At 36.1% G+C, this 24,920-nt stretch overlaps 3 protein-coding genes across 5 annotated transcripts; all 3 read left to right on the top strand.

Annotated features, from left to right (window-relative positions):
* The first annotated feature begins 39 nt into the window (after positions 1-39).
* LOC306869319 (mitochondrial fission 1 protein-like) lies at positions 40-2,892 on the top strand. Its single transcript, XM_079416024.1, has 5 exons — positions 40-128; positions 526-658; positions 777-853; positions 1,368-1,473; positions 2,600-2,892. Exons 1-5 carry the CDS (start codon positions 84-86, stop codon positions 2,698-2,700), a joined length of 462 nt encoding a protein of 153 aa, XP_079272150.1. The 5' UTR covers positions 40-83; the 3' UTR covers positions 2,701-2,892.
* Positions 2,893-9,513: 6,621 nt separating this feature from the next.
* On the top strand, positions 9,514-11,691 carry LOC306869312 (claudin-15-like; the record flags this gene model as incomplete). The annotated part of the gene is made up of 5 exons (XM_079416012.1): positions 9,514-9,730; positions 10,141-10,305; positions 10,437-10,518; positions 10,953-11,060; positions 11,601-11,691. The coding sequence occupies 5 exons, from the start codon at positions 9,514-9,516 to the stop codon at positions 11,689-11,691; spliced, it is 663 nt and encodes a 220-aa protein (XP_079272138.1).
* A 2,248-nt stretch (positions 11,692-13,939) lies between these two features.
* Positions 13,940-24,886, top strand: LOC306873642 (dnaJ homolog subfamily C member 3-like). Of its 3 annotated transcripts, none has more exons than XM_079423070.1 (12): positions 13,940-14,441; positions 15,460-15,570; positions 17,577-17,701; positions 17,790-17,864; positions 17,987-18,130; positions 20,348-20,529; positions 20,803-20,922; positions 21,708-21,813; positions 21,984-22,104; positions 22,180-22,312; positions 22,499-22,647; positions 23,444-24,886. In XM_079423070.1, exons 1-12 carry the CDS (start codon positions 14,357-14,359, stop codon positions 23,587-23,589), a joined length of 1,497 nt encoding a protein of 498 aa, XP_079279196.1. In that variant the 5' UTR covers positions 13,940-14,356; the 3' UTR covers positions 23,590-24,886. The 3 variants fall into 3 exon arrangements, with proteins under 3 accessions (XP_079279196.1, XP_079279197.1, XP_079279198.1); XM_079423071.1 differs by having other exon boundaries at positions 14,231-14,441; positions 15,460-15,566; XM_079423072.1 differs by lacking the exons at positions 13,940-14,441; positions 15,460-15,570 and adding an exon at positions 16,369-16,999.
* The last annotated feature ends 34 nt before the right edge of the window (positions 24,887-24,920 follow it).

Below are 24,920 nucleotides of genomic sequence, written 5' to 3'. Positions count from 1 at the left end.
CGATAATGCACCTCAATGTTGGTGCTACCCGCCATAAAATCGAGGAAGAAGAAGAACGCGCCGCCGTGGGGTTTTTCGCGAACATGGAGGCGGTTGTGTCAGATATTGTGGCACCAGAAGATCTAAAGGTAAGGCTTTTTTATCCTTTACTTTCATGACTGTAAATCCGAAATGACATCGATGTTGTATTGATGTATGTGGTGAAATGACCCATATGGGGTTTTAATCGGGATTTTAGACGGACGTATTTCTACTGTACCTTACTTAATCAAAACAACAACAACATTGATTATGACGTATCGTTGTAACTCATAGGCTTATAGAGTAGACCTGCTATCATAGACCTGCTTTTTGGATAAAATGCATTTGCTTTATGAGCCTTTTGTTATCCTACTATTTTCAGACGTTTGTGTGCTTTGATTCCTGCTGTTAAAGTTAGTCAGTGGTTGTCGGCCAGGGGGAGCACGTGATCCTGACATCAATCTGATTGTCATCAATCCATTGACATCAATTTTTGTCTTTCAGAGGTTTGAGAAGAAGTACAACGCTGAGCTGGTGAAAGGACCCGTTTCCAAAGAAACGACTTTTGAATACGCCTGGTGTTTGATCAGAAGCAAGCACTCAAATGACATTGTAAAAGGCAGTCATCTATTAGAAGGTCGGTTTTTCAGCATGTCTTTTAGTTTTTGGTCAGGTACAATCTTCCTGAGCTTCAGCTGTTATTTGACCTGTTCTTGGTTTACAATTCTGAAAGTGATAACGATTTCTTTTAACAGTACTGGTTCAGAAAAGCAAAGAAGATGATCAGAGAGATTTCCTCTTTTACCTTGCTGTTGCAAACTACAGACTTAAGGTGGCTTTACAGTTTTCTTATTTTGATATGTGATGATTTTGTCACTGCTAATAAACATTCTTTATTTCATGAAGCCATCAGTGGCATCTAGTTTAAAGAGTGTTTCTCAACTCTCTTCCTGGAAGCCCTGGTACATCGGAGTTTACTGCATCATTTCAAAATCTGATCAGATCAATTAAATAACTTTAGTCACGTCACCATATAAACAAGCGTAATGTGTAAATGGTCCGATACGAATACCAGATAAAGTAAATGTACAGAGGTGAATCTGTCAAAACATGTACATGTCCAAGTCATATTTTACCCCTAAATCATATTTGAAATATATTACCTTTCAAAAGTTTTGGTCAGTAACATTTTTAAAGTGTTTTTGAAAGAATTCTCTTATTCTCACCAATGTTGCATTTGTTTGATCAAGATTATAGTATAAACTGGGCTTAGATATGCTTGGATAATTTTTCATTAGTTTCCATTTATTCTCTCTCCCTTTACCACCCTACCGTCGTCCTCTCAGGAGTACGAGAGAGCGCTGAAGTACATTCGTACTCTGCTGAAGAATGAACCAGATAATAAACAGGCCCTGGAACTGGAGAAACTCATCAACAATGCACTAAAAAAAGGTGAGACACAACAGCCTTTCAAAAACAAACAAACATTCAATGGTCTTTTTAATTAGGATTTTATGACACGCTACTGTTCAAAAGTTTGGGTCACTGCGGTTTTGTTTTGAAAGAAATTAATACTTTTATTTAGCAAGGACTCATTTAATTGTTTAATTGATGTTTAAAAAGAAATTTATATATAAACACAACTGTTTTCAACATTGATAATATTCAGAAATGTTTCTGGAGCAAAAAAAATAATAAAATAATCTGCATATTAGAATGATTTTTGAAAGATCACGTGGCACTAAAGACTGAAGTAATGGCTTCTGAATATTCAATATTTACCATCACAGGAATAATTTCTGTTTTAATTATATTAAAATATTCACCGCTTTTCAGTTGTCTCAAAGAATAATTGTTCAAGATTCATTTAGAATAAGAAAGCTTGAGATGATGATTGCTTTTACATGTATATCAATATTCTGATATTAATCAGAATTTAGTGATTAGTATTCACTCATGTAAATGCCACAATCATATTGCTCTTTTTCTATTCTGAGACAATTTCTGGATTCCGCAAATTCCAATTCCCACCCCAGGAATAAACCAGTTTAATCAGAAACTTGATGCATGTAACGTATGCAGAAAATCCACTGCAAGGAAATAAATGTGCATTCTCCTCAGAACTTCCCAGTTTGATGGCAACATGAATTACAGCTGATTTCATCACATTCTTAGTGATTGCAGATAGTTTGTGGTACGAGCGTTTCAACATTCTAAAATTGCCTCGCCATTCTACATCTGTAAGCCATCACAGCTTTCGTCCACCAGTACTTGCTGCAAACTTGCATTCACCCTCTCTTCTTCTTTTGCTGAGTTACCACCACATGACTGCACCTGCCTTTGGCAATTGCCTGATTATTACCATTTTATAATGGTGTTGTCTGGCTTTTCTAAAGGCTAGAAGTGGAGGAGTTCTTAGTAAATTATAGACCTGGTTATATTGTCATACCTGCAACAACCACGTTTGTAGAAATATTACAATGTCTGTATGTGTATAAACATAAATATAGGCCTTAAACGGAATTTGATGTGCATGTAGTGGATTCATCTTACATTCATTTTACATGTTCCTTTTCAGATGGCTTAGTTGGCATGGCGATCGTCGGCGGTATCGGTTTAGGTGTGGCCGGATTGGCTGGTCTTATTGGTTTGGCCGTGGCCAAAGGTGCAAAGTCCTAATATGGAGTTCCCAATGAGCGTACTTTGATTCCGTTCCTCTCCAGAAGAGAGACTTGATGATTTCTTATAATCACATAAAACCATGAGGAAGCCTGTCCTTTTTTATTTTGCCACATTTCTTTTGCTTTATGATTCTCCAGCTCTTTCTGGTATGTATAGAGATGTGGGGTTGGAATAAAGTAATAAATTGTATGTTTTTCCTCTGAAACTTTTAATTTTTCAAAGGAAATTCAACTACAGAGGTTTGCCAAGGATTTGCAGTACAGAATATGATTTATTGTAATAGCATGCACTTTTTTGGGGTTTTCTCTTTTTTTATATATATATATATATATATATATATATTAAATATATCAATGTACTTAACACTATTGATAATCACTATGGAACATTTTTGATAAAATACATTAATATCTCACATCTGTTAATAAATTAAAATTTGTGCTTACTGAACTTACAAGGTGTGTTTACATGCGTTGCACGCTGGCTTTGGAAGTGTCATGCATGACCAGCCTTGTAATGCATTTTCTTACAAGTCATCGTTGTCAGCACCATGTTTATTACCTATTGGTTAACGTGTGCTGTCAAGTGTTTCATCTCCCTTCCTTGTGTGTTTCTCTGTGACTTTTTGTATGCTCATTTTATACTGAAACATCTACAAAGAAAAAGCACTTTTTTCAGTGTTCTCGTTGTCCTCCACACATTGTTAAGATGAACAAGAACCTGGAGTCAAGTCCATCATTCAACAAAACAATGTATTTAAGTCTGAAGTTCCCATGTTTATGAGAAACACATGCTTGGATATTAATAAGAATAATATATATAATAATATTTAATCCTAATAATGTAAGTCATCTTGCATAAATGATTAAATATAAATATAATTGCGTAGAGTTTGCTCTTAATGAGTGTGATTCTATAAAATGATTAAAAAGCCTTAAAATTCTTTAGTGAAAATATCTGGGAATCGTGGTGAGAAAAACATTAATTTTGAATGCAGTCTGAAGCTGCTGGTTAAATAGTCACTCGCAAAGTCGTTGTCCTCCGTGCCTCGTTAGCTCAGACGCTCTCAGATGTGGGAGTATCTCCAACATTGATTTAAGTCAACAACTATCAGGCCTTGAAAGTAACAAATTCATTGTAAAACATGTTTATTTAAGATAATAGCTGATAATGGCATTCAATTTAATGTTGGGTACAATTCGTACTTCCCACATTATTCAACTAAAGGACTTGCACACATGTTAAGACATCTCAGCTTTACAATGCTGGCTTTATGGTTGCCATTACTAACATCATTTTATAACGCAGTATTGAGGTTATTAATTAACCGGTAAAGCAAATGAAGTCTGATGCACAAGCTATTCTCTCTCCTCTTTGTCTGACTCCTATGTCTGACTTTGCTGGTGCTATGTTCTATTGGATGTTTCCAAACTTTATTGAAGTTTGTGAGACAGATTGTGATTAGCTCAAGTCAAAAAGAAGATTCAAGTCAAGCTCCCAAACTCAGAAAAAAATGTGCAAAACTGTCACTGAGACGGTACTCTTTTAAAAGTTATAATGTGTACACTTTTAGATGCTAATATGTACTTTTAAGGTATGCATATTCAGCATTTTGGGCGGGGTTAATAAGGAGGTTTTAGCTTTTGTACCTTAGGATACTGCCTCAGTTACAGCTTTGTACCTTTTTTTCTTAGAGTGCATTTGTGTTGTGAGATTACATCTGATTGGTTGTCATTTCTCATGTTGATTTTAATATAGTAAATAGAGAATAGAATAAAAATTCTATTGATGCATTTGTTTATTACAGCAAATCCAAGTAGCCCAATTCAGCAGTGCAAGTGTAGGGTCATTTTAGAATCAGTCAAACAATATCAATGCACAGGTTTTTCTTGTTATTTTATAATAATTTTAAATTCGGCTCACCTCTTGATGTTAAAGAGATCATAAAAAAGGTTTACAACAGTCTGGGCTCAGAGCTCAATCATAATTGTCTTCCTTGTTTGCACATAAAGTTGCTTAAAGCAATTGCACAACACACTATGTGTACAATAGGCAATTAAATATCCCCACAGTTTATTCTTGTTTACACACATCTATTATATTTGTCTTGTCCACTACCATGTTCCTACCCAAATTGCACCCAATCCTGCTCCTGAAAATCGGCCTTCCTGCAGAGACACCCGTCATATATTTATCAGGTGTTCGATTTTACAAAACATATAAGAGTCATTTAAATGACACTAAATTACGAAATCTTATTTAAACTCAGCAAACTACAAGGATCCTACTCAGAAAAAAGCTACAAAAGCTGTCATTGGGGCGGAACCTTTTCAAAAGGTATACTTTTGTTCCGTTTAGGTACTAATATCTACCTTTAAGTTACCAACATGGACCATCTAGGTACAAAGGTGTACGTTTTGAAAAGGTACTGCCCCAGTGACAGCTTTTTTACTTCTTTTTTTTCCTGAGAGTGAGAGCTGAATGAACCCTGCTGAGTTTGCTGTTTGTGTTAGAGCAGGGTTTGAACTGAGGATAGATCTCCACGTGCAGAATTCAACATCACTGCAAAAAGTCAGCTTTCTAACAGAACTATTTTATGAGCTCTTTTTATGGTCCCCATTAACATCAGATCATTGAAAGTGTCATGATCGGTTTTAGTAGATGCATAACCATGTGGGAAAACTATTGTGTTCGTTAAAGAACAATTAAAGTTGACTTATAGCAAGCTAGTCATAAACCTGACCTTTAAAACCGAGAACAATCATCTGCTTATCACACGCAAAACATTCAACACAGCGGCAGCACCTAGTCTAACTTTTGTCCTCTCATTACATGTGAAAGAGTTAAACATTCATTGTTATCAACATTTGTATGTATTTGTAGATAGACAGATAGATTTACAATGGCATCTGTCAAGGGGTGGGATATATTAGGCAGCAAGTGAACTGTCAATTCTTGTATTTCATGTGTTTTTCATATTGAGTTTTATATTGTAAATGGAGAAGAAAAAGTTATATTGATGCATTTGTTTATTACAGCAAATCCAAATAATCCAATAGTGTAAATTTTTGAACATTTTACAATCAGTCAAACGATACCAATGCTCAGGCTTTTCTGGTCTGGTCGGTCGGTGTGAGTTAGTTACAAACCCGATTCCAAAAAAGTTGGGACACTGTACAAATTACAAATAAAAAGGAATGCAATAATTTACAAATCTCATAAACTTATATTTTATTCACAATAGAATATAGATAACATATCAAATATTGAAAGTGAGACATTTTGAAATGTCATGCCAAATATTGGCTCATTTTGGATTTCATGAGAGCTACACATTTCTCTGTGCGTAAGGGTCAAGGCCGGAAAACCATACTGGATGCCCGTGATCTTCGGGCCCTTAGACGGCACTGCATCACATACAGGAATGCTACTGTAATGGAAATCACAACATGGGCTCAGGAATACTTCCAGAAAACATTGTCGGTGAACACAATCCACCGTGCCATTCGCCGTTGCCGGCTAAAACTCTATAGGTCAAAAAAGAAGCCATATCTAAACATGATCCAGAAGCGCAGGTGTTTTCTCTGGGCCAAGGCTTATTTAAAATGGACTGTGGCAAAGTGGAAAACTGTTCTGTGGTCAGACGAATCAAAATTTGAAGTCCTTTTTGGACAATTGGGACGCCATGTCATCCGGACTAAAGAGGACAAGGACAACCCAAGTTGTTATCAGCGCTCCGTTCAGAAGCCTGCATCTCTGATGGTATGGGGTTGCATGAGTGCGTGTGGCATGGGCAGCTTACACATCTGGAAAGGCACCATCAATGCTGAAAGGTATATCCAAGTTCTAGAACAACATATGCTCCCATCCAGACGTCGTCTCTTTCAGGGAAGACCTTGCATTTTCCAACATGACAATGCCAGACCACATACTGCATCAATTACAACATCATGGCTGCGTAGAAGGAGGATCCGGGTACTGAAATGGCCAGCCTGCAGTCCAGATCTTTCACCCATAGAAAACATTTGGCGCATCATAAAGAGGAAGATGCGACAAAGAAGACCTAAGACAGTTGAGCAACTAGAAGTCTGTATTAGACAAGAATGGGACAACATTCCTATTCCTAAACTTGAGCAACTTGTCTCCTCAGTCCCCAGACGTTTGCAGACTGTTATAAAAAGAAGAGGGGATGCCACACAGTGGTAAACATGGCCTTGTCCCAACTTTTTTGAGATGTGTTGATGCCATAAAATTTAAAATAAACTTATTTTTCCCTTAAAATTATACATTTTCTCAGTTTAAACATTTGATATGCCATCTATGTTATATTCTGAATAAAATATTGAAATCTGAAACTTCCACATCATTGCATTCTGTTTTTATTCACAATTTGTACAGTGTCCCAACTTTTTTGGAATCGGGTTTGTAGTTAGTACCTACTAAACAGGTGCAAGGAAGAACACTGGTAAACCAGCATCTGAAGCAATGGAAGCAGGTAGCCTGGTCTGATGAATCATGTTTCGTTTACCTGGGGTGGAGATGGCAGCAGGATGAGAAGAAAGCAGATTGGTGGATGCAGTGGATTGCTCTGGGGCTAATATTCTCCTGTGTAAGCGTGGATCCTAGCATTTATGTGGATGTTACTTTGATATGTACCACCTACATAAAGATTATTGCAGACCAGGTGTTTCCTAATGGCAGTGGCCTCTACGCATATAGATCAATTTACTGCATTTGATCCTTTCATTCTAATTTTAAAAAGCCACGTATTGCAACATACTTCCTTTTACTGGGAATCGATTTGAGAATCAGCATGTTAACCTTACAAGATACGGTTTGCCATTTTACCTATTTCTAGTACTATTCACTTGAAATATCTTAGTCTCACGTCAATAAAATAAGTTAATCACTTATAGCTCTTTATACAGGATAAGTGATAGTTATCTGGTTATTAATGGTGTTAATGCTTAAAATCAATAGGCTCTGTGCTGTTTAGAGGGATTTCACAATTATCTGGATACTTATTGTCAAATCTGAAAGTTTTAGTTATTGCCACATGAACTCCAGCCTCTGGTCTGTCATATTTTGTTAACAACATCTTTTCTTCACAGACGGCTATTTTTCATTAAGCCGTTAAACATTAATGAAAGATTTGCATGTCATGTGACGTTTTATTTAAACTCGTCAAAGATATTTGATCTTTGTAGGCATTTCTGTGATATCATCAGTGACTAAATTCTATTTCTTGTTAATGTTGACACTGAGACATTGGCTAAGTGTGTGGCAGGAATATAATGCAATACTTGTTTGAAAATATTGTCTGCGGTTATAGTAATCTTTTTGTAATAAATTGTTTTAATATAGGCCTATCATGTGCGTTAAGTTGAACACAATTTTAATTTTTTTAAACCAGAGCAGTGAACAATTTGTTCACAATTTACATGTCAGAGTTTATCTTCACTTTATTTTAATTTACCTTTACATGCAAAATGTTTTATTATATGTGTCTGTACAGTGTTTAAGTCTTCTCACTAGCTCAGTGAACCTTGAATAAACGGTGTAAATGACAAATAAATGATTTGAACAAATTTGAGGTTTCATTAGATGACTGTAAAAGTGATCTAGAGTCCACCTGATGAATATATGAGAATGTGAGACAGATAGTGAGACAATGTATAAAGGCAGTATATATAAACACTGTCAACAGCTTCTTCAGTTGTTCATTTAATCACTGCACCCAGCAGTTCCCCCTTTCCCTTCTGATAGTGTCCTCTGAAGACAATTCCAAAACATTTAGCTAAACTTGAGTAGTAGCCTATATATTAAAATCCACTAAAACTGTCTGATAGGCCAGATTAATGTTTGAAAGGGTTTTTAAAAATTTGGTTTAGTCAATGCTTGTTTAAAGCTCTCGGTTTTATATCTGGTTCGTATTTGTCCCAATACCAGTTGTTTTGGTCTCTATATTAATTTATGGTTACCATTAAGAAGTGTGAGGTCAGTAATTTTTTTAACTTTAAAGAAATCTTATAATTTTTTTTTTTTAACGGTACTTTTATTCAACAAGGATGCATCAGAAGGACTGTAAAAACATTTAATTGTCACAAAAATGTATAGCAAATAAATGCTGTTTTTTATTCACCACAAATCCTGAAACGTATGAAGTTTCCACAAAATGATAAGCATTTTTTCAACAGTGATAATAATAAATGTTTCTTGAGCACCAAATTTGAATAATTTCTGAAGGATCGTGTGACAGAAAGGTGAAAAAGGTGCTGAAAATTCAGTTTTGCCATCACAGGAATAAACTTTTTACAACCCCAAACTTTAGAAGAGTCTATGGATAGTTATTTGAGATAACCAACACAAATTTGAATTTGGAGAGAAGCTCTACTTTTTCTGTGGCACCGGATATTCTCACTTTGTTTAGGTGAAGTCAACTAATCACATTTTACAGTGTGCAATGTGTTTGAGTGCATGAAACATAACGGATGCACTGCCAGTGAAGGTCAGGGAACGACCATTGGACTTTAGTGATAACCACCTGTTGAGTTTCGGGATGTAAAATCCAAAAGCGAGACATGCACACGAGAGGGGAGGGCAAACAGAGCCTATAAATGACCCATGTTCCCTTTAACAACACATTTTATATCACACTGCAATCTCGCTCTCCATGGAAAAACTGGCTCAGCTCACGAAACAGCTCGAGAAATTAATAAAACCTGGATATTTCTGAAAACAACTACACAAAGCAGAGAAACTCGTAAGAAATTGTGGATAATTTTGGCACCTGTATAATCTAAAGCAGCCATGGAACCGGTTATTGAAGCCGTTGCTTTAATTCTGGGCTTTTTGAGTTGGATAATGGTTGGCGTCACAATCCCGAACCGTTACTGGAAAGTGTCCTCGTTAGACGGGACAGTGATCACCACCTCAACCCTTTACGAGAATCTGTGGATGTCCTGCGCCACGGACTCGACGGGAGTGCACAACTGTCGCGAATTTCCCTCTCTGCTGGCCCTGTCCGGTAAGACAAAAATCACCACTAATAGTGTGATTATCACAGTAGTAGCAATGTGATATCAGCCACCACTATAAATACATTTCATTTGGGCGGAAATGTGGTTATTATTTTTTTTCCCTCACAACTTATGTGTTTTGAAATAATTTAAAATCTTTCTTTCTTTCAATATTTTATTTTTATTAATTTATTTGTTTACTGCTATTTATTATTCATGTCATTCTTTTATTTACTTATTTACTAAATAATTATTTTTTTTATATCTATTTGACTTTATGCTGTTTATTTTGCGTGGTTATTGATTTATATATAATCCTATATATTTGATATAATTTTTTTTTTCAATACTGCATTCAGATCTTATAGTAGGTTTGTTAATATGGTAATATGATATGAAATCTTTCTGTTCTCCGCAGGTTATATCCAGGCGTCCCGCGCTCTAGTGATCGCGGCAGTGGTGGCTGGCACGTTCGGTGTGGTGGCCACTCTCATCGGCATGCAGTGCTCGAAGGCCGCCGGTGACAACGACGTACTGAAAGGCAGAATCGCCGGAACTGGAGGCGTATTTTTCCTGCTGCAGGGTAAGGGACATTACTAATTAAACTCAACGATGGCTGAAATCTCCTCTTGGTGAATGTGCTATCTTTAAAAGAGTTCTTATCAGATTCACATTGCTATTACCAGTTAATATGTTTTTTAATCCCATCCAAAGGTTTGTGCACGATGATATCAGTGTCCTGGTACGCGGCCAACATCACTCAAGAGTTCTTCAACCCGCTTTACCCTGGACAAAAGTAAGCGCTCTACTGGAAGTTAAAAGGGAAATGCTGCCTCCTACTGTTTCATTTAATAGGCTCATCGACTACTGCTCTCATCGAACACCTGTTGGTGGTGCTCACGCACAGTTTTATGAAGTATTGAAGTACTATGACGGAATTACCTCAGCTGTGCTTTACTATGGGCCTTGAACACTCACAGAAAAAACAACAACAAAAGCTGTCACAAGGGTGGTACGAATATTTACCATTAAGTTACTAATATGCATGATTTAGGCGGAAATAAAGGTACAAATGTGTACCTTTTGGAAGGGTACCATTCCGGTGACAGCTTTTGTACCTTTTTTTCTGAGAGTGAATGACAGAAACTTTGTGTAAAGTTTGACTAAATGTAGTTTGAGTGAAACCTATACACGTTAGACTGAACGTGTTATTTTTGTGGTGTGTTATAGGTATGAGATTGGAGAGGCTTTATACATCGGCTGGGCCTCTGGTGTCCTTGCCATCTGTGGTGGAGCTTGTCTCATGTTCTCCTGCAAATTTGGCACAAAGGAGAAGACGTAAGTTTCTTTGTCACAATCTCTTCTCCTGTGGGAAGTCGTGGCCTAATGGTTAGAGAGTCGGACTCGTAATCCAAAGGTTGCGGGTTCGAGTCTCGGGCCGGCAGGGATTGTAGGTGGGGGGAGTGAATGTCCAGCGCTCTCTCCACCCTCAATGCCACGACTGAGGTGCCCTTGAGCAAGGCACCGAACCCCCAACTGCTCCCCGGGCGCCGCAGCATAAATGGCTGCCCACTGCTCCGGGTGTATGTTCACGGTGTGTGTGTGTGTGTGTGTGTGTTCACTGCTGTGTGTGTGTGTGTGTGTGTTCACAGTGTGTGTGTGTTCACTGCTGTGTGTGTGCACGTTGGATGGGTTAAATGCAGAGCACAAATTCCGAGTATGGGTCACCATGGGTCACTTTGCTACTTAAACTTCTCTTTCACATATTTTCTCACTTCTCATTTTTTCATATAAAACATTTTGCCCTTTCTTGCTATTTTATGAATTTGTGCATGTGTTTGGGGGCATGTTTCTTACATTCTGCATCTTCTCTTGCAGTTACTACCAGCCCACACGTGAAACAGTTTACTCAGCGTCCGCATCCAGGAGAGACGCTCAGAGCACTTATGGAAGAAATGCCTATGTCTGAAGCAATTCTGGTCAATTTCATGGCCAGACAGCATTACATTACATAACACTGACTGCTAATATTCTGTCTAGTGATGTTTTATCAGTGCAAGTATGTAAATATTTATACAGTACCAAATGCACAGGTGGTTTTGTGGCCACCTAAGGATAAGTCATTAATCAAGTAAAATGTTACCATGTCAGTTTTGCTGTGCAAAAACACCTCAGAGAACATTATACAGAATGAAAGAGTTGAAATTACATCAATTTTGTTTAGAATTTAGAATTTTGTTGCCGTTACATGAATCAAGATTTGAAAAAAAAGATTTATAATATTTTAATTATCTCGTCTCCATTTATTTGTACAAATGACCCTGTTTTATATGATGTTTTATACAAACAATAAACAAATATGACATTAGAAAGGGCATTATTTATTGGGGATATTTTATTGTTTGTCCCGACTCACACTACAATAATACAACATTTCATATTTTATTGTATTCTTACAAAACTTTATAATTTACACTATTAAATAAAAACCTAAAGTATTTTATTCTGGTTTTGCATATCAGTAATAATAGCATGGAGGCCCTGGTTACCGTGGTAAATATTTGAAAGGGTCTATTCTACTCTATTCTATTTTAAAGCTTCTTACTCTTACACTTTAGTATAATTATACTGAAGTATTAATTACAAACAAAGTAAGAACATGACATTAAAAAATGCCATTATGTATTTGGGGATGTTTTATCAACACAGTTTATACAATAACAACAATACAATATATCACATTTCATGTTATTCTCTATTCTTACAAAACAAATAAAATAAAACAAATCCTATATTAATTTATTCCAATTATACATATTAACAATAGTAATTAATTTTAGTAATAGTAACCACGGTAAATATTTGGAAAGGTCTATTCTATTAAATTCTATTTCATTTTCAGTTTGAAGTAGGTCACATTATTTTTATTTTTTTTATTTTTTTCAGTAATAATGATAACTTAAAGAGTAGTATGGCATTTTGGTTGAAACCATTGTTACATTTCTATTCTGTTCTGTTCTTTTAAGCTGCATTCTTCTTCCATAATGCTTTAAATCAGCATATATTCATAACAGAACAGTATAATAAACCAAATACATTAAACAAACCATAAAAAGCCACAACTCAAATAATAACCATGTTTAACATAGTAAATATTTATTATTAATATGTGACCCTGGAGCACAAAACCAGTCTTAAGTCGCTGGGGTAGCAATAGCCAAAAATACATTATATGGGTCAAAATTATTGATTTTTCTTTTATGCCAAAAAATCATTAGGATATTAAGTAAAGATCGTGTTTCATGAAGAATTTTGTAAATTCCTTACCGTAAATATATCAAAACTTCATTTTTGATTAGTGATATGCATTGCTAAGAACTTCATTTGGACAACTTTAAAGGTGATTTTCTCAATATTTAGATTTTTTTTGGCACCCTCAGATTCCAGATTTTCAAATAGTTGTATCTCAGTCAAATATCGTCCTATCCTAACAAACCATACATCAATGGAAATCTTATTTATTCAGCTTTCACATGCTGTATAAATCTCAATTTTAAAAATTAGTATTAAAACAACTAACAACAGATCCAAAACTAACAGTTAAAACTTTATTAATTACTATACACATTTTAAAAATAAAGAAATTAAATAAAAATGACAAATGCATACAACAAAATTTAAAAACATAACAGTTAAATGAAAAACAAAAAATAAAGCTAAAAACAATAAAAAATATTAAAGAACAAAATGTAGAGGAGTATAATAATGATTCTAACACAACACTAAGGCAAACACCAAAAAAAAACAACAACAACTATATACGTATATGTATACACGTATACAACCACACACACATGCATACACATATATATATATATATATATATATATATATATATATACACACATTTATAAATTCAATATATATATAATTTCATTTCCATTTAGTTTGTTGAAGTATGTTGTATTTAGGGTTAACATGGGACATTTTATAAAGTCCTATTCTTTTCTGTTGTGTTTTATAATGCTGTAAGAATAGAATAGAATAGAATAGAATAGAATAGAATAGAATATGTACCATGGTAACGACGGGTTCCTTTACTAAAGGCCAGGCGAGAATAGACTTTTCCTCCCAATTAATGATGGGTGACATCAGCTATCAGGATGTGGGCGTGTTCGTCCAGTGCGCTAAAATAATTCGGCCAATGGGACGGGACCACGTTTGTCGGCAAACACTGATGCGAGCAGCCAGTCACCGCGCTGAAATATAAGGCGATTTGAATTGTACACCCAGGTGGTTCACCAAGAGGAGACTTCCAGAAGTACGTGTCCGACAGCTGTTGTGCACGGTCACTGTAACACTGGGCTAAGAAACACCTCCCTATAAATTACAACATGTTTCTCCGCAGCAGTCGGCAGAGTGTTGATTATTGAGAGACACACGGAACTAGAGTTTCGCATTCCTTTATTTCACTCGGACATATTTATAATCCGCACAACAGAGACATCGCATTCCTGTCAAGTATGTCGCTGTTAGGATGATCTGAGTGTAAATACTCTCTCTGTCCTGTTGCGCGTTGTGAATCCCAGTGGAAAGACACACGGTTGTATATCGGGGGTGTGATAAATGTCATCATGGAGTCGGGACGGCGGAGAGGTTTGAGCAGTGTCCTGTCCTCCCTGTCTCTGCTCTGCGTGGTCCTGGACCTACAGCTGGACGGTGAGATTTCACTTTTCATTCACACATGACATCTTACTTATTTTTGAAAGGAAATCATTTTTTCCGAGTTTTTTTTTTCAGTTGTCTGGGGAGAGCCGTAGTATTACCATGTTTTTGGACAAGGACCATGCTAATAATATGGTATTCTTTGAAGTATCACTTAAAATCATGGTACAGGGATATGGTAATAATGAAATCTATATCAGAATATTATCTATATCATGATTCCATCATCTGGCACTGTAATTCTACCATGGGACCTCCACAGGTGCTCAACAGCAAGTGTCAAGGAAGAAGGCTTTCAAATACCATAGTAGTATAAAATCATATTGACTTTTAAAACTTAGTAAGATGCCTATATAGACAGCATTTTGATGCCCTTTGATACCAAAGTATACTGTCTAGGGTGACAGCTCAGTAGAATTGAGTTTTATTTTGTTTTTTTGCCAGTTTCTCACGCTTTAGAATCTGATTTTGGTCAAACAGAAAAGCACCATAGCACTACCATGTTATTATTTGGACATTTAATATGGTAACACCATGTTTTGAACATATTTGATGTACTTAATGAGATCTAGAGGTGATAGTTTTTTTAATTTTATGTATGCGTTATTGTGAACATATACTGGCCATCTACTTTGACATTGGAGTTGTTAATATCATACATGTTGAAACAGAAGCCATACTAGGGTAAGTAGAGGTGGTAGTCATTTTAGTTTTATTTTGTTTTGTTTTCTATTACAACTACAGGGCAGGGTGCTATTTGCATGGTTTCAGTTTTTGTGCTGTCAGTGTTAATCGAAACATAAATGCAGTGGAATGCCATGTTGAATTCCCTTTCAGGGAGTTTTGTTATTATGACGTTATAGAAATGCTTGTTATTTTGTGTATGCAAGTTTAAGGTATGTAAACTCGATCCCATCAGGCAGATTGAGGGTTTTCAAAGCTGCCTCAAAAAGCAGAATCATTATAAAATTCAGCAGTTGTCATGTGTTAGTCACCCGTCTCTTTATTTCAGGTGTGTTAGGAGCAACACCTGTTGAGATTGAGCATCATCTGGAAATGGGCCGTAAGCTGCTGGCAGCCGGACAGCTGGCTGAGGCCCTGTCTCACTATCATTCAGCTGTGGGTAAGACATATACAGTCAGGTCCATAAATATTGGGACATCGACACAATTCTAATATAGTGTATAGAGCCATTCAATGGCTCTATACACCACCACAATTGATTTCAAATGAAACGAACAAGATGTGCTTTAACTGCAGACTGTCAGCTTTAATTTGAGGGACAGAATAATAATCATAAATCAAACTTTCACTTTTTAATACTTGGTTGCAAATCCTTTGCAGTCAATTACAGCCTGAAGTCTGGAACGCATAGACATCACCAGACGCTGGGTTTCATCCCTGGTGATGCTCTGCCAGGCCTCTACTGCAACCGTCTTCAGTTCCTGCTTGTTCTTGGGGCATTTTCCGTTCAGTTTTGTTTTCAGCAAGTGAAATGCATGCTCAATAGGATTCAGGTCAGGTGATTGACTTGGCCATTGCATAACAGTCCACTTCTTTCCCTTCAAAAACTCTTTGGTTGCTTTTGCAGTATGCTTTGGGTCATTGTCCATCTGCACTGTGAAGCACCGTCCAGTGAGTTCTGAAGCATTTGGCTGAATATGAGCAGATAATATTGCCCGAAACACTTCAGAATTCATCCTGCTGCTTTTGTCAGCAGTCCCATCATCAATAAATACAAGAGAACCAGTTCCACTGGCAGCCATACATGCCCACGCCATGACACTACCACCACCATGCTTCACTGATGAGGTGGTATGCTTAGGATCATGAGCAGTTCCTTTCCTTCTCCATACTCTTCTCTTCCCATCACTCTGGTACAAGTTGATCTTGGTCTCATCTGTCCATAGGATGTTGTTCCAGAACTGTGAAGGCTTTTTTAGATGTCGTTTGGCAAACTCTAATCTGGCCTTCCTGTTTTTGAGGCTCACCAATGGTTTACATCTTGTGGTGAACCCTCTGTATTCACTCTGGTGAAGTCTTCTCTTGATTGTTGACTTTGACACACATACACCTACCTCCTGGAGAGTGTTCTTGATCTGGCCAACTGTTGTGAAGGGTGTTTTCTTCACCAGGGAAAGAATTCTTCGGTCATCCACCACAGTGTTTTCCGTGGTCTTTCGGGTCTTTTGGTGTTGCTGAGCTCACCGGTGCGTTCCTTCTTTTTAAGAATGTTCCAAACAGTTGTTTTGGCCATGGAACAGCTGAGAAGCCAATTGTCCCATTACTTTTGGTCCCTTAACAAGTGGGAGGCACATATGCAAACTGTTGTAATTCCTACACCGTTCACCTGATTTGGATGTAAATACCCTCAAATTAAAGCTGACAGTCTGCAGTTAAAGCACATCTTGTTCGTTTTGAAATCCATTGTGGTGGTGTATAGAGCCAAAAATGTTAGAATTGTGTCGATGTCCCAATATTTATTGACCTGACTGTATACACAAACACAGTGACATATGGAGGCTACAGTACCGTTCAATAGATTGCTGTCAGTAAGAATTTTTAAACGCATGAATACTTTACTTAAGATGCATAACATTGATGTTTAGAGATATTTATACTGTTACACAAGATTTATTTTGCAAGCAAATGCTGTTCTTTTGAACATTATTAATCAAAGATGAATCTTTCAAACATTTCAAAGAATTCTCAAAAATATTTAGCAGCACAAAATTATTGGTGATAAGAATACTTTAAGCACTAAATCAGCAGAATGGTTAGAATGGTTTCTGAAGAATCATATGACACTGAAGACTGGAGAAATGATACTGAAAATTCAACTTTGCCATCTCAGGAATAAATTAAATGTTTAAATGTATTAAAATAAAACTTTTTTAAATAGTAATAATATTTCATATTACAGTTTTTGCTGTATTTTTGTTCAAAGCTTTGGTCAGCGTAAGAGACTTTAAAAAAAAAAAAACATTTACAGACCAGGCAGTTAAACAATAGTTTCATTTTGTTATTTGATGCTAATTAATATTAAAATGCAATTATATTCAGTTTATGTAGGTAATTTAAAATAAAGAAAAGATGCAGTTCATTAACCAATACAAATGTTTTAAACAGAGGGTGACTCTAAGAACTACCTGACATACTACAAACGGGCCGCCGTTTTCCTGGCTATGGGAAAGTCCAAATCAGCTCTGCCTGACCTGACCCAGGCCATACAGCTCAAGCCAGACTTCCTTGCTGTGAGTTTATTTTTGTGGTTGAGATATCAAGCTAAGTTATAGGTGACAATACCGTGTATAGATGTTAATGGTTTGTATGTGTTTACAGGCCAGACTGCAGAGGGGTAATATTCTACTGAAACAGGGAAGTACTCAAGAGGCTAGAGAAGACTTCCAAGCAGTAGTGAGTGAAAAAAATCCCTTATTCCTTTAAAACCTGCCAACTTCCTTCTCAAACCAGATCACATTTTGCTCCATTTTTTTCTATTTCCTGCCTCCTGCTCTGTTAACGCCTCTCCTTTGCAGCTTAAGCGTTCCCCAAATCATGAGGAAGCACATGATCAGCTCCGCAAGGCCGAGGATCTGGAGTTATTCCAGGAAGAGGCACACAAGGCCCATCACCGTGGAGACTACGTCACTACTGTCCAGGTGCTGGAGAAGGTCATAGAGGTGAGTTAGTCTGGAGATCAAATGCACATGCAGCAACAGGTGTTGTTTATATATTGCTACATGTGTTAATAGTAATATTAAAGGGATTGTTCACCCAAAAAATTAAAAAGCTGTTATTTATTCATCCTCATGTTTTTCCAGAACCATTTGGCTTTTTTCCTTCCTTCCAACACAAAATGTGATTATTTTCAGATTCCAGAATCTTTTTCATAAAACAGAAGTGTTATGTAATGAATACTGTTAAAGGGGTCATATGACGTTGCTAAAAAGAACATTATTTTGTGTATTTGGTGAAATGCAATGTTTGAGGTTTAAGGTAAAAAAAACACATTATTTTCCACAAACTGTACATTATTGTTGCTCCGCCTTTGTGAAACACGTCAATTTTTACAAAGCTCATCGTTCTGAGAAGCAAGGCCTGCTCTGATTGCCCAGCTATCCAGTGCGTTGTGATTGGCCGAATACCTCAAGCGTGAGACAGAAATGTTACGCCCCTTACCATATTGTGATGCCGTGTCCCGGCGAAAAGAAATTAAGGTTTTTGATGAAAACATTTCTCCATATAATGGACTTCATTGGGACCCACACGGTTTCAAGGTCCAAATGACAGTTTCAGAGCAGCTTCAAAGGGCTTTAAACGATACCAGACGATGAATAAGGGTCTTATCTAGCGAAACGATCGGTCATTTAAAAAATAAATAAAAAAGTTTAAGTTTTATAAGCACAAATGCTCGCCTTGCTCTGTTCTGTGATGCGCGTTCGTGACGTCACGTAATACGCAATTACGTGGAGAAGGTCACGGTTGACTTAGGCGGAAGTACCGAGTCAGTGTTTACAAATGTGCGGAAGGAGGACCATATACACATATTCAAATATCTTTGTGTCAGTTTATCGTTTAAAATGCCCATTTGTGCGTATCCTGGGTGTTTTAATATTAAAAAGCCTACTGACTCGGTACTTCCGCCTACCTCAACCGTGACCTTTTTCACGTAATTGCGTATTACGTGACGTCACGAACACGCATCACAGAACAGAGCATGGCGAGCATTTGTGCTTATAAAACTTAAACTTTTTTATTTATTTTTGAAATGACCGATCGTTTCGCTAGATAACACCCTTATTCATCGTCTGGTGTCGTTTAAAGCCCTTTGAAGCTGCACTGAAACCTTGAACCGTTTGGGTCCCAATGAAGTCCATTATATGGAGAAATGTTTTCATCAAAAACCTTAATTTCTTTTCGACTGAAGAAAGAAAGACATGGACATCTTGGATGACATGGGGGTGAGTAAATTATCAGCAAAAGTTTTTTTAAAAGTGAACTAATCCTTTAACGCTAACATTAGTGGAGTGCCCTGATGTTAGTATTTCCTGTCACTGTTTAAGTTCAGAGATGAAGACTGATGTCTAGCGGTCGGGATATGAACTCAAAACGAAACAACTGCCATGAATCTTGTATGATTTTTATATATTTTTTTTAAATCGATATTCCGTTTTGGAGAATCGATACAGTATCGCCAAACAAAATATCGCGATACTCACGTGTATCGATATTTTCTTACACCCTAGTAAAAACAGTAATATGTGAAATTATATTACAATTTAAAACTGTTTTCTAATTTAATATATATTTTATTAATGTAATTTATCTCTGTTGTGGTAAATCAACATTTTCAGCAGCCATTACTCCAGTCTTCAGTGTCATGTTATCCTTTAGAAATCTGATTTGGTGCTCAAGAAACATTTCTCATATTCTGTTGGATGCAGATGTGCTACGTAATATTTTCTGTGGAAACTTATATTTTCGGTAGGATTCTTTGATAAATAGACAGTTCAGAAGAACTGCATTTATTTAAAAACAGGAGTGTGACTTTATACATGTCTTTTCTGTAACTTTTGAACAATTTAATGCATTCTTTATGAATAAAAGTATTTTAATGTTATAAAGTCATTATTCACGGACAATATGAAAGTTTTGGATTGTGTTTAGGTGAAGTATTCTTTATGAATTTAACCTTTTATCTTGTATTATGACTTTCTTTATTGCACTTTCTCTAATTTGAGCTGTTGAAATGAGTGGCCCTACAAATAAAATACAAAAAGAAATAGAAAATCAAATGTTGCAGTTTATTCTTAGCATGTCTCTGGGGATTCAAAAACTCAGTGTGTATGCTTTGTCATCCAAATTTTTCCTGTAGTCATCTTTGCTTTGTTTTTCAGCTCTCTCCTTGGGATCCAGAGTCTCGAGAACTAAGAGCCAAGTGCTACATCAGACTCGGGGATCCACGGAAGGCCATTATGGACCTGACACCAGCAACACGTCTCCGTGCGGACAACCGAGCAGCCTTCCTCAAACTCAGCCAACTCCATTACAGTTTAGGCGATCATCACGACTCGCTTAAGTATGTCATTCAGTATGAATGACAGCCACATTCTTTGGTTGTTAAATCATACAGACAGCATTTAAGCATCTCCTCTAAGCTGCTTCAAGGACAATTCTAGAGTCATACCTTTTAGTAAATAGTTTTCAATCCCACACACACTGACGTGTGCATGTACAGTAGTTATAGAGTAGTAATGATAATACACCAATCTCGTGTGATGTTAAAAAGGAAAGTTGTCTCTCTTTTTTGCTGCTGTTCACTGTGTATTTCCCTCTTTGTTTATGTTCTCAGTCAGGTCCGTGAGTGTCTAAAGCTGGATCAGGATGATAAGGAGTGTTTCTCTCACTACAAACAGGTGAAGAAGCTCAGCAAGCAGCTGGACTCTGCAGAAGAGCTGATCTCAGAACAAAGGTGATGAAAACATCCCTGTCACTTCTAGAAAAATTGCTTTTTAATTCAGGTTTAGGCTTAGCTTACCTCACTCAAATTCATTTTTGGCCTTTGAGATTTGCTATATTAAAATTTATTTTATTTTTAGCTATATCTTATGTTATTGTATTATTTATTGTATCATATATTTTATCATATACACTACCGTTGAAAGGTTTAGGATTTATCAAAATATCAGACAAAACAGTAATGTTTTAAAGTATTATTACGTTTTTTTCTTTTTTTTACATTTATGAAAATGTAATTAATATCTGTGATGGTAAAGCTGAATTTCCAGCATCTTTACTCCAGTATTCAGTGTCACATGATCCTTCAGAAATCATTTGAATATGCTGATTTGCTGCTTTAGCAACATTTATTAGTAATATAAATTTTTATAACCAGTTGTGCTGCTTAATATTTTAGTGGAAACTGTCAAACGTTTTTTTTTAAGATTTAAGATGAATATAAAGTTAAAAAAAGAACAGCATTTATTTGAAATAGAAATGTCTTTGCTGTCACATTTGGTCAATTGTATGCATACTTGCTGAATAAAAGTATTTATATAAAAAAGAAAAAAGAAAATCTTACCGACCCCAATCGTTTGAGCGCTTGTGTATGATCATGTATGTATTTTAAAAATCTTAATTTGGTTTTGAATGGTTTTATATCTCCACCAGTGTATGTCAAATTGTTCATCATTTTTTCAACATCTAATGATTTGTTGATAATTTTGTTTTATTTTTACTTCCGCTCTTGAATGACAGGTATCAGGAGGCCATTGAGAAGTATGAATCTGTGATGCGAACAGAGCCGAACGTGGCATTCTACACTAATAAAGCAAAGGAGAGGATCTGCTTCTGCTTAATCAAAGTATGCTCCTTTACAAAATGTAATTTAGTTGTTTTAAGGGGATGAAAACCCTTCTAGTCTAGCTGTCCTCGTAATCACCATATAGTTAGAGGTTAATAAGAATAAGAACATCAAGAATCTGGTTCTGGTGTCTAGCCTCACTGGTTATGTTTTTCTTACCCTCCCTCCAGATGAAGAGTGCTGAGGAGGCCGTAGACATTTGTTCAGAAGCCCACCAGAGAGAACCTCAGAATATCCACATCCTCCGGGACCGAGCGGAGGCCTACATCTTACTGCAGGAATATGAGAAAGGTAGTTCAACACTCTATAAAACCTTTTCAATTGGTTTGCATAAACTCACGTTTCTTCCTCTGTTCCTCTTTTCAGCTGTGGAAGACTATCAGGAGGCACGGGAGTTTGATCAGGAAAACCAGGAGATTCGTGAGGGTCTCGACCGAGCACAGAAGCTCCTCAAGCAGTCTCGCAAGAGAGACTATTACAAGATCCTGGGGGTCAGCAGGTAAGGCAATGACTGATGATCAAAATCTGCCTTAAAATGTTGCAGACAGTGTTACTTCCTTCTGTCCTGTTTTATGATAATAATGCAGAAAATATGGTTAAAGGTTGTCTCTGGGGCACCTGCAGTAGTAACAATGAAAGGAGATTGTTTGACTGAAATGCTTGTCTCTTTTCACTTGTTTTTAAGGAGTGCCAACAAACAGGAAATCATAAAAGCATATAGAAAGCTGGCTCAGCAGTGGCATCCTGATAATTTCCAGTCTGAAGCAGACAAGAAAGAGGCAGAGAAAAAGTTTATTGATATCGCATCAGCAAAGGAAGTGCTCACAGATCCAGGTAGGAAAATGTCAGATGACAGCAAAAACTAAATTTAAACATGAATACAAATGATTTTCAGTCCTTATCAGTCTGTTATTGAATTTTTTTTTTTTTTTACAAACAGGTGAAGCTTGTTTTACAGCTTGTTTTATCGCTGAATTTACACTAATGGTCAAAAGTTTGGAAAAAAATTGTACATTTTTTATTTTTAATGTTTTTTTTTTTTTTTTTTGTCTGAAGTGTCTTATGCTTACCAAGGCTGGATTTATTTAATAAAAATACAGTAATGATGTGAAATATTATTATTATTATAATTTAAAAGAACATTTTTATATGATATTTGTTATATTATCAATACTAAAACCAGTTGGGCTGCTTAACATGTTTGTGCAAACTGTGATAGAGTACCGTTCAAAAGTTTGGAGTAATTATGATTAGGAAAAAAAAGAGACATTAATTAATACTTCTATTCATTAAAGATGCATTAAATTGATCAAAACCGAATGGAAAGACATTTATAATATTGCAAAGGATTTTTATTTTAAATAAATGCTGTTTTTTTTATTTTTAAATTCATCATGGTCTTCAAAATTGATAACAATAAGAATCATTATTATTAACTGAGCAACAAACAGTTATTTTAAATTGTAATATTTCACAATGTTTATATTGTTAGTGTATTTTGATCAAATACATTCAGCTTTGGTAAGAATAAGAGGCTTCTCTCAAAAACATTGAACATCCTAATTATTAAGTGTCTTTAATTTGATGCATTAACTTCAGATTCATGCATTCTTTGTCTTTTTCTGAACAGAAATGCGTCAGAAATTTGATTCCGGCGAGGACCCTCTGGACCCTGAGAATCAGCAGGGTGGAGGAGGTGGAGGAGGTAGAGAATGGCCCTTTGGCTTCAACCCCTTTGAGGGCGGAAACTTTCACTTCAAGTTCCACTACAACTGATAACAGAGAGGCTGATGCAGCATAAACGGACAATGATTATGACTAAGAAACCTGGCTAGAGAACCTGCTTTATCCAAACTGAACTTTGGAGGAAACTTATCAAACAGGAGTTTTTTGTTGTTGAGACTTGAGTGCACAGGCTGTTTTGGACTTCTCAAGGAGCAAATTACTTCATCGGGCAAACGCTACTAGTTTGGTGTTTTATTTCCTGTCCTTCAATACGTAAAAATGAAGTCTAGACACTTTGACACATGTGCCATCTCTAACATTACTTTGTCTTTCTCATACTGTCTTTTTTTTTTTCTTTTTTTTTTTTTCTGCTACTTATGTTTGTTTTCTTAGGATAACACTCCAGAATTTAGGGTCGTGGTTTCTTTTAGACTGTGCCATGTACTTCTGACACCAGTTTGCCATATTTGCGTTTTTAAAGCTTCAACTCTGACATGCTGGCAGTCTTGAAGTAGATAAAACAGTATTGCATGCTTTTTTTCTCATTTTTGTCTCATTTTGATTTTTTTTTTTAACCCAACTGCATAAAACCACCAGAAATGAACATGCTTTATAACTGCTTCATAGCCTGACACCTTTGATTTGATACCAGTTTGCACAATAGTTTTTTAACTGAAATCTTTGCTAAAAGTTTACATGACAAAATGTTTACGATCATTCGACAGCTGTTGCAGATGATAAATCAGATGACAGGCTACGAAGCAGTCTTTATTTGGTTGAAGGTTTTTTTTTCTAATATATAAACAGGTCAATGTCCCACAACAAAGCTTTGAAACTATTATGTGAACTACCCTTGCACTTTTGAATTTTAATTTCGAGTTGAAGGTCAACCAACTTAAGAGATCACTAGCTATTGGAAAATAAATGGGGAAAAAAGTTATATTTGAAGATTTATGAAGTGTGGCAAATGTAATTTAAAAGGTTTGCAGGTTTTTGGGTATATACTTGTTAGTTTGTGCTTACATGCCAATGCAATATCTCCTTTGACCTAACTGATGTTAAGGACATGGGTCTTCCTAATGTTTTATGCTTGTTTTTCATTTGTTTTAAGTTGAACAAATTTATGAAAATCTCCAAGATATACTGTATTTAAGAGAGTATTGAAGACTTGTTTGTTAAGTGTCTTTTTTCTAGGATTAATGTGTGGACTTAAAGGTAAAGGCAAGCATCACAATTACTTTTATTTAAGGGTTAGAGGTTCTCTTTTTTTTATTTTGTATTTTTACCCAAAGGGTGAAAAAATATCACAATTGCACAATAGTATATTTTTAAGAGGAAATCTTTTTGGCCTTAATATGGATCTATTATCATGAAAATGAAAT

Source organism: Barbus barbus, assembly GCF_936440315.1.
Source record: "Barbus barbus genome assembly, chromosome: 1".
NCBI classification, from domain to species: domain Eukaryota; kingdom Metazoa; phylum Chordata; class Actinopteri; order Cypriniformes; family Cyprinidae; genus Barbus; species Barbus barbus.
This window is presented reverse-complemented; position numbering and strand designations above follow the sequence as displayed.

Bases quoted from the DNA above. Each gene is read 5' to 3' on its own strand.
- LOC306873642 (XM_079423070.1), top strand. From the start codon at position 14,357: ATGGAGTCGGGACGGCGGAGAGGTTTGAGCAGTGTCCTGTCCTCCCTG. The intron at 22,313-22,498 runs GTAAGGCAATGA...CTTGTTTTTAAG, and splicing joins AAGATCCTGGGGGTCAGCAG to GAGTGCCAACAAACAGGAAA. The intron at 22,648-23,443 runs GTAGGAAAATGT...TTTTCTGAACAG, and splicing joins GGAAGTGCTCACAGATCCAG to AAATGCGTCAGAAATTTGAT.
- LOC306869319 (XM_079416024.1), top strand. From the start codon at position 84: ATGGAGGCGGTTGTGTCAGATATTGTGGCACCAGAAGATCTAAAG. The intron at 659-776 runs GTCGGTTTTTCA...TTCTTTTAACAG, and splicing joins AGGCAGTCATCTATTAGAAG to TACTGGTTCAGAAAAGCAAA. The intron at 854-1,367 runs GTGGCTTTACAG...TCGTCCTCTCAG, and splicing joins TTGCAAACTACAGACTTAAG to GAGTACGAGAGAGCGCTGAA.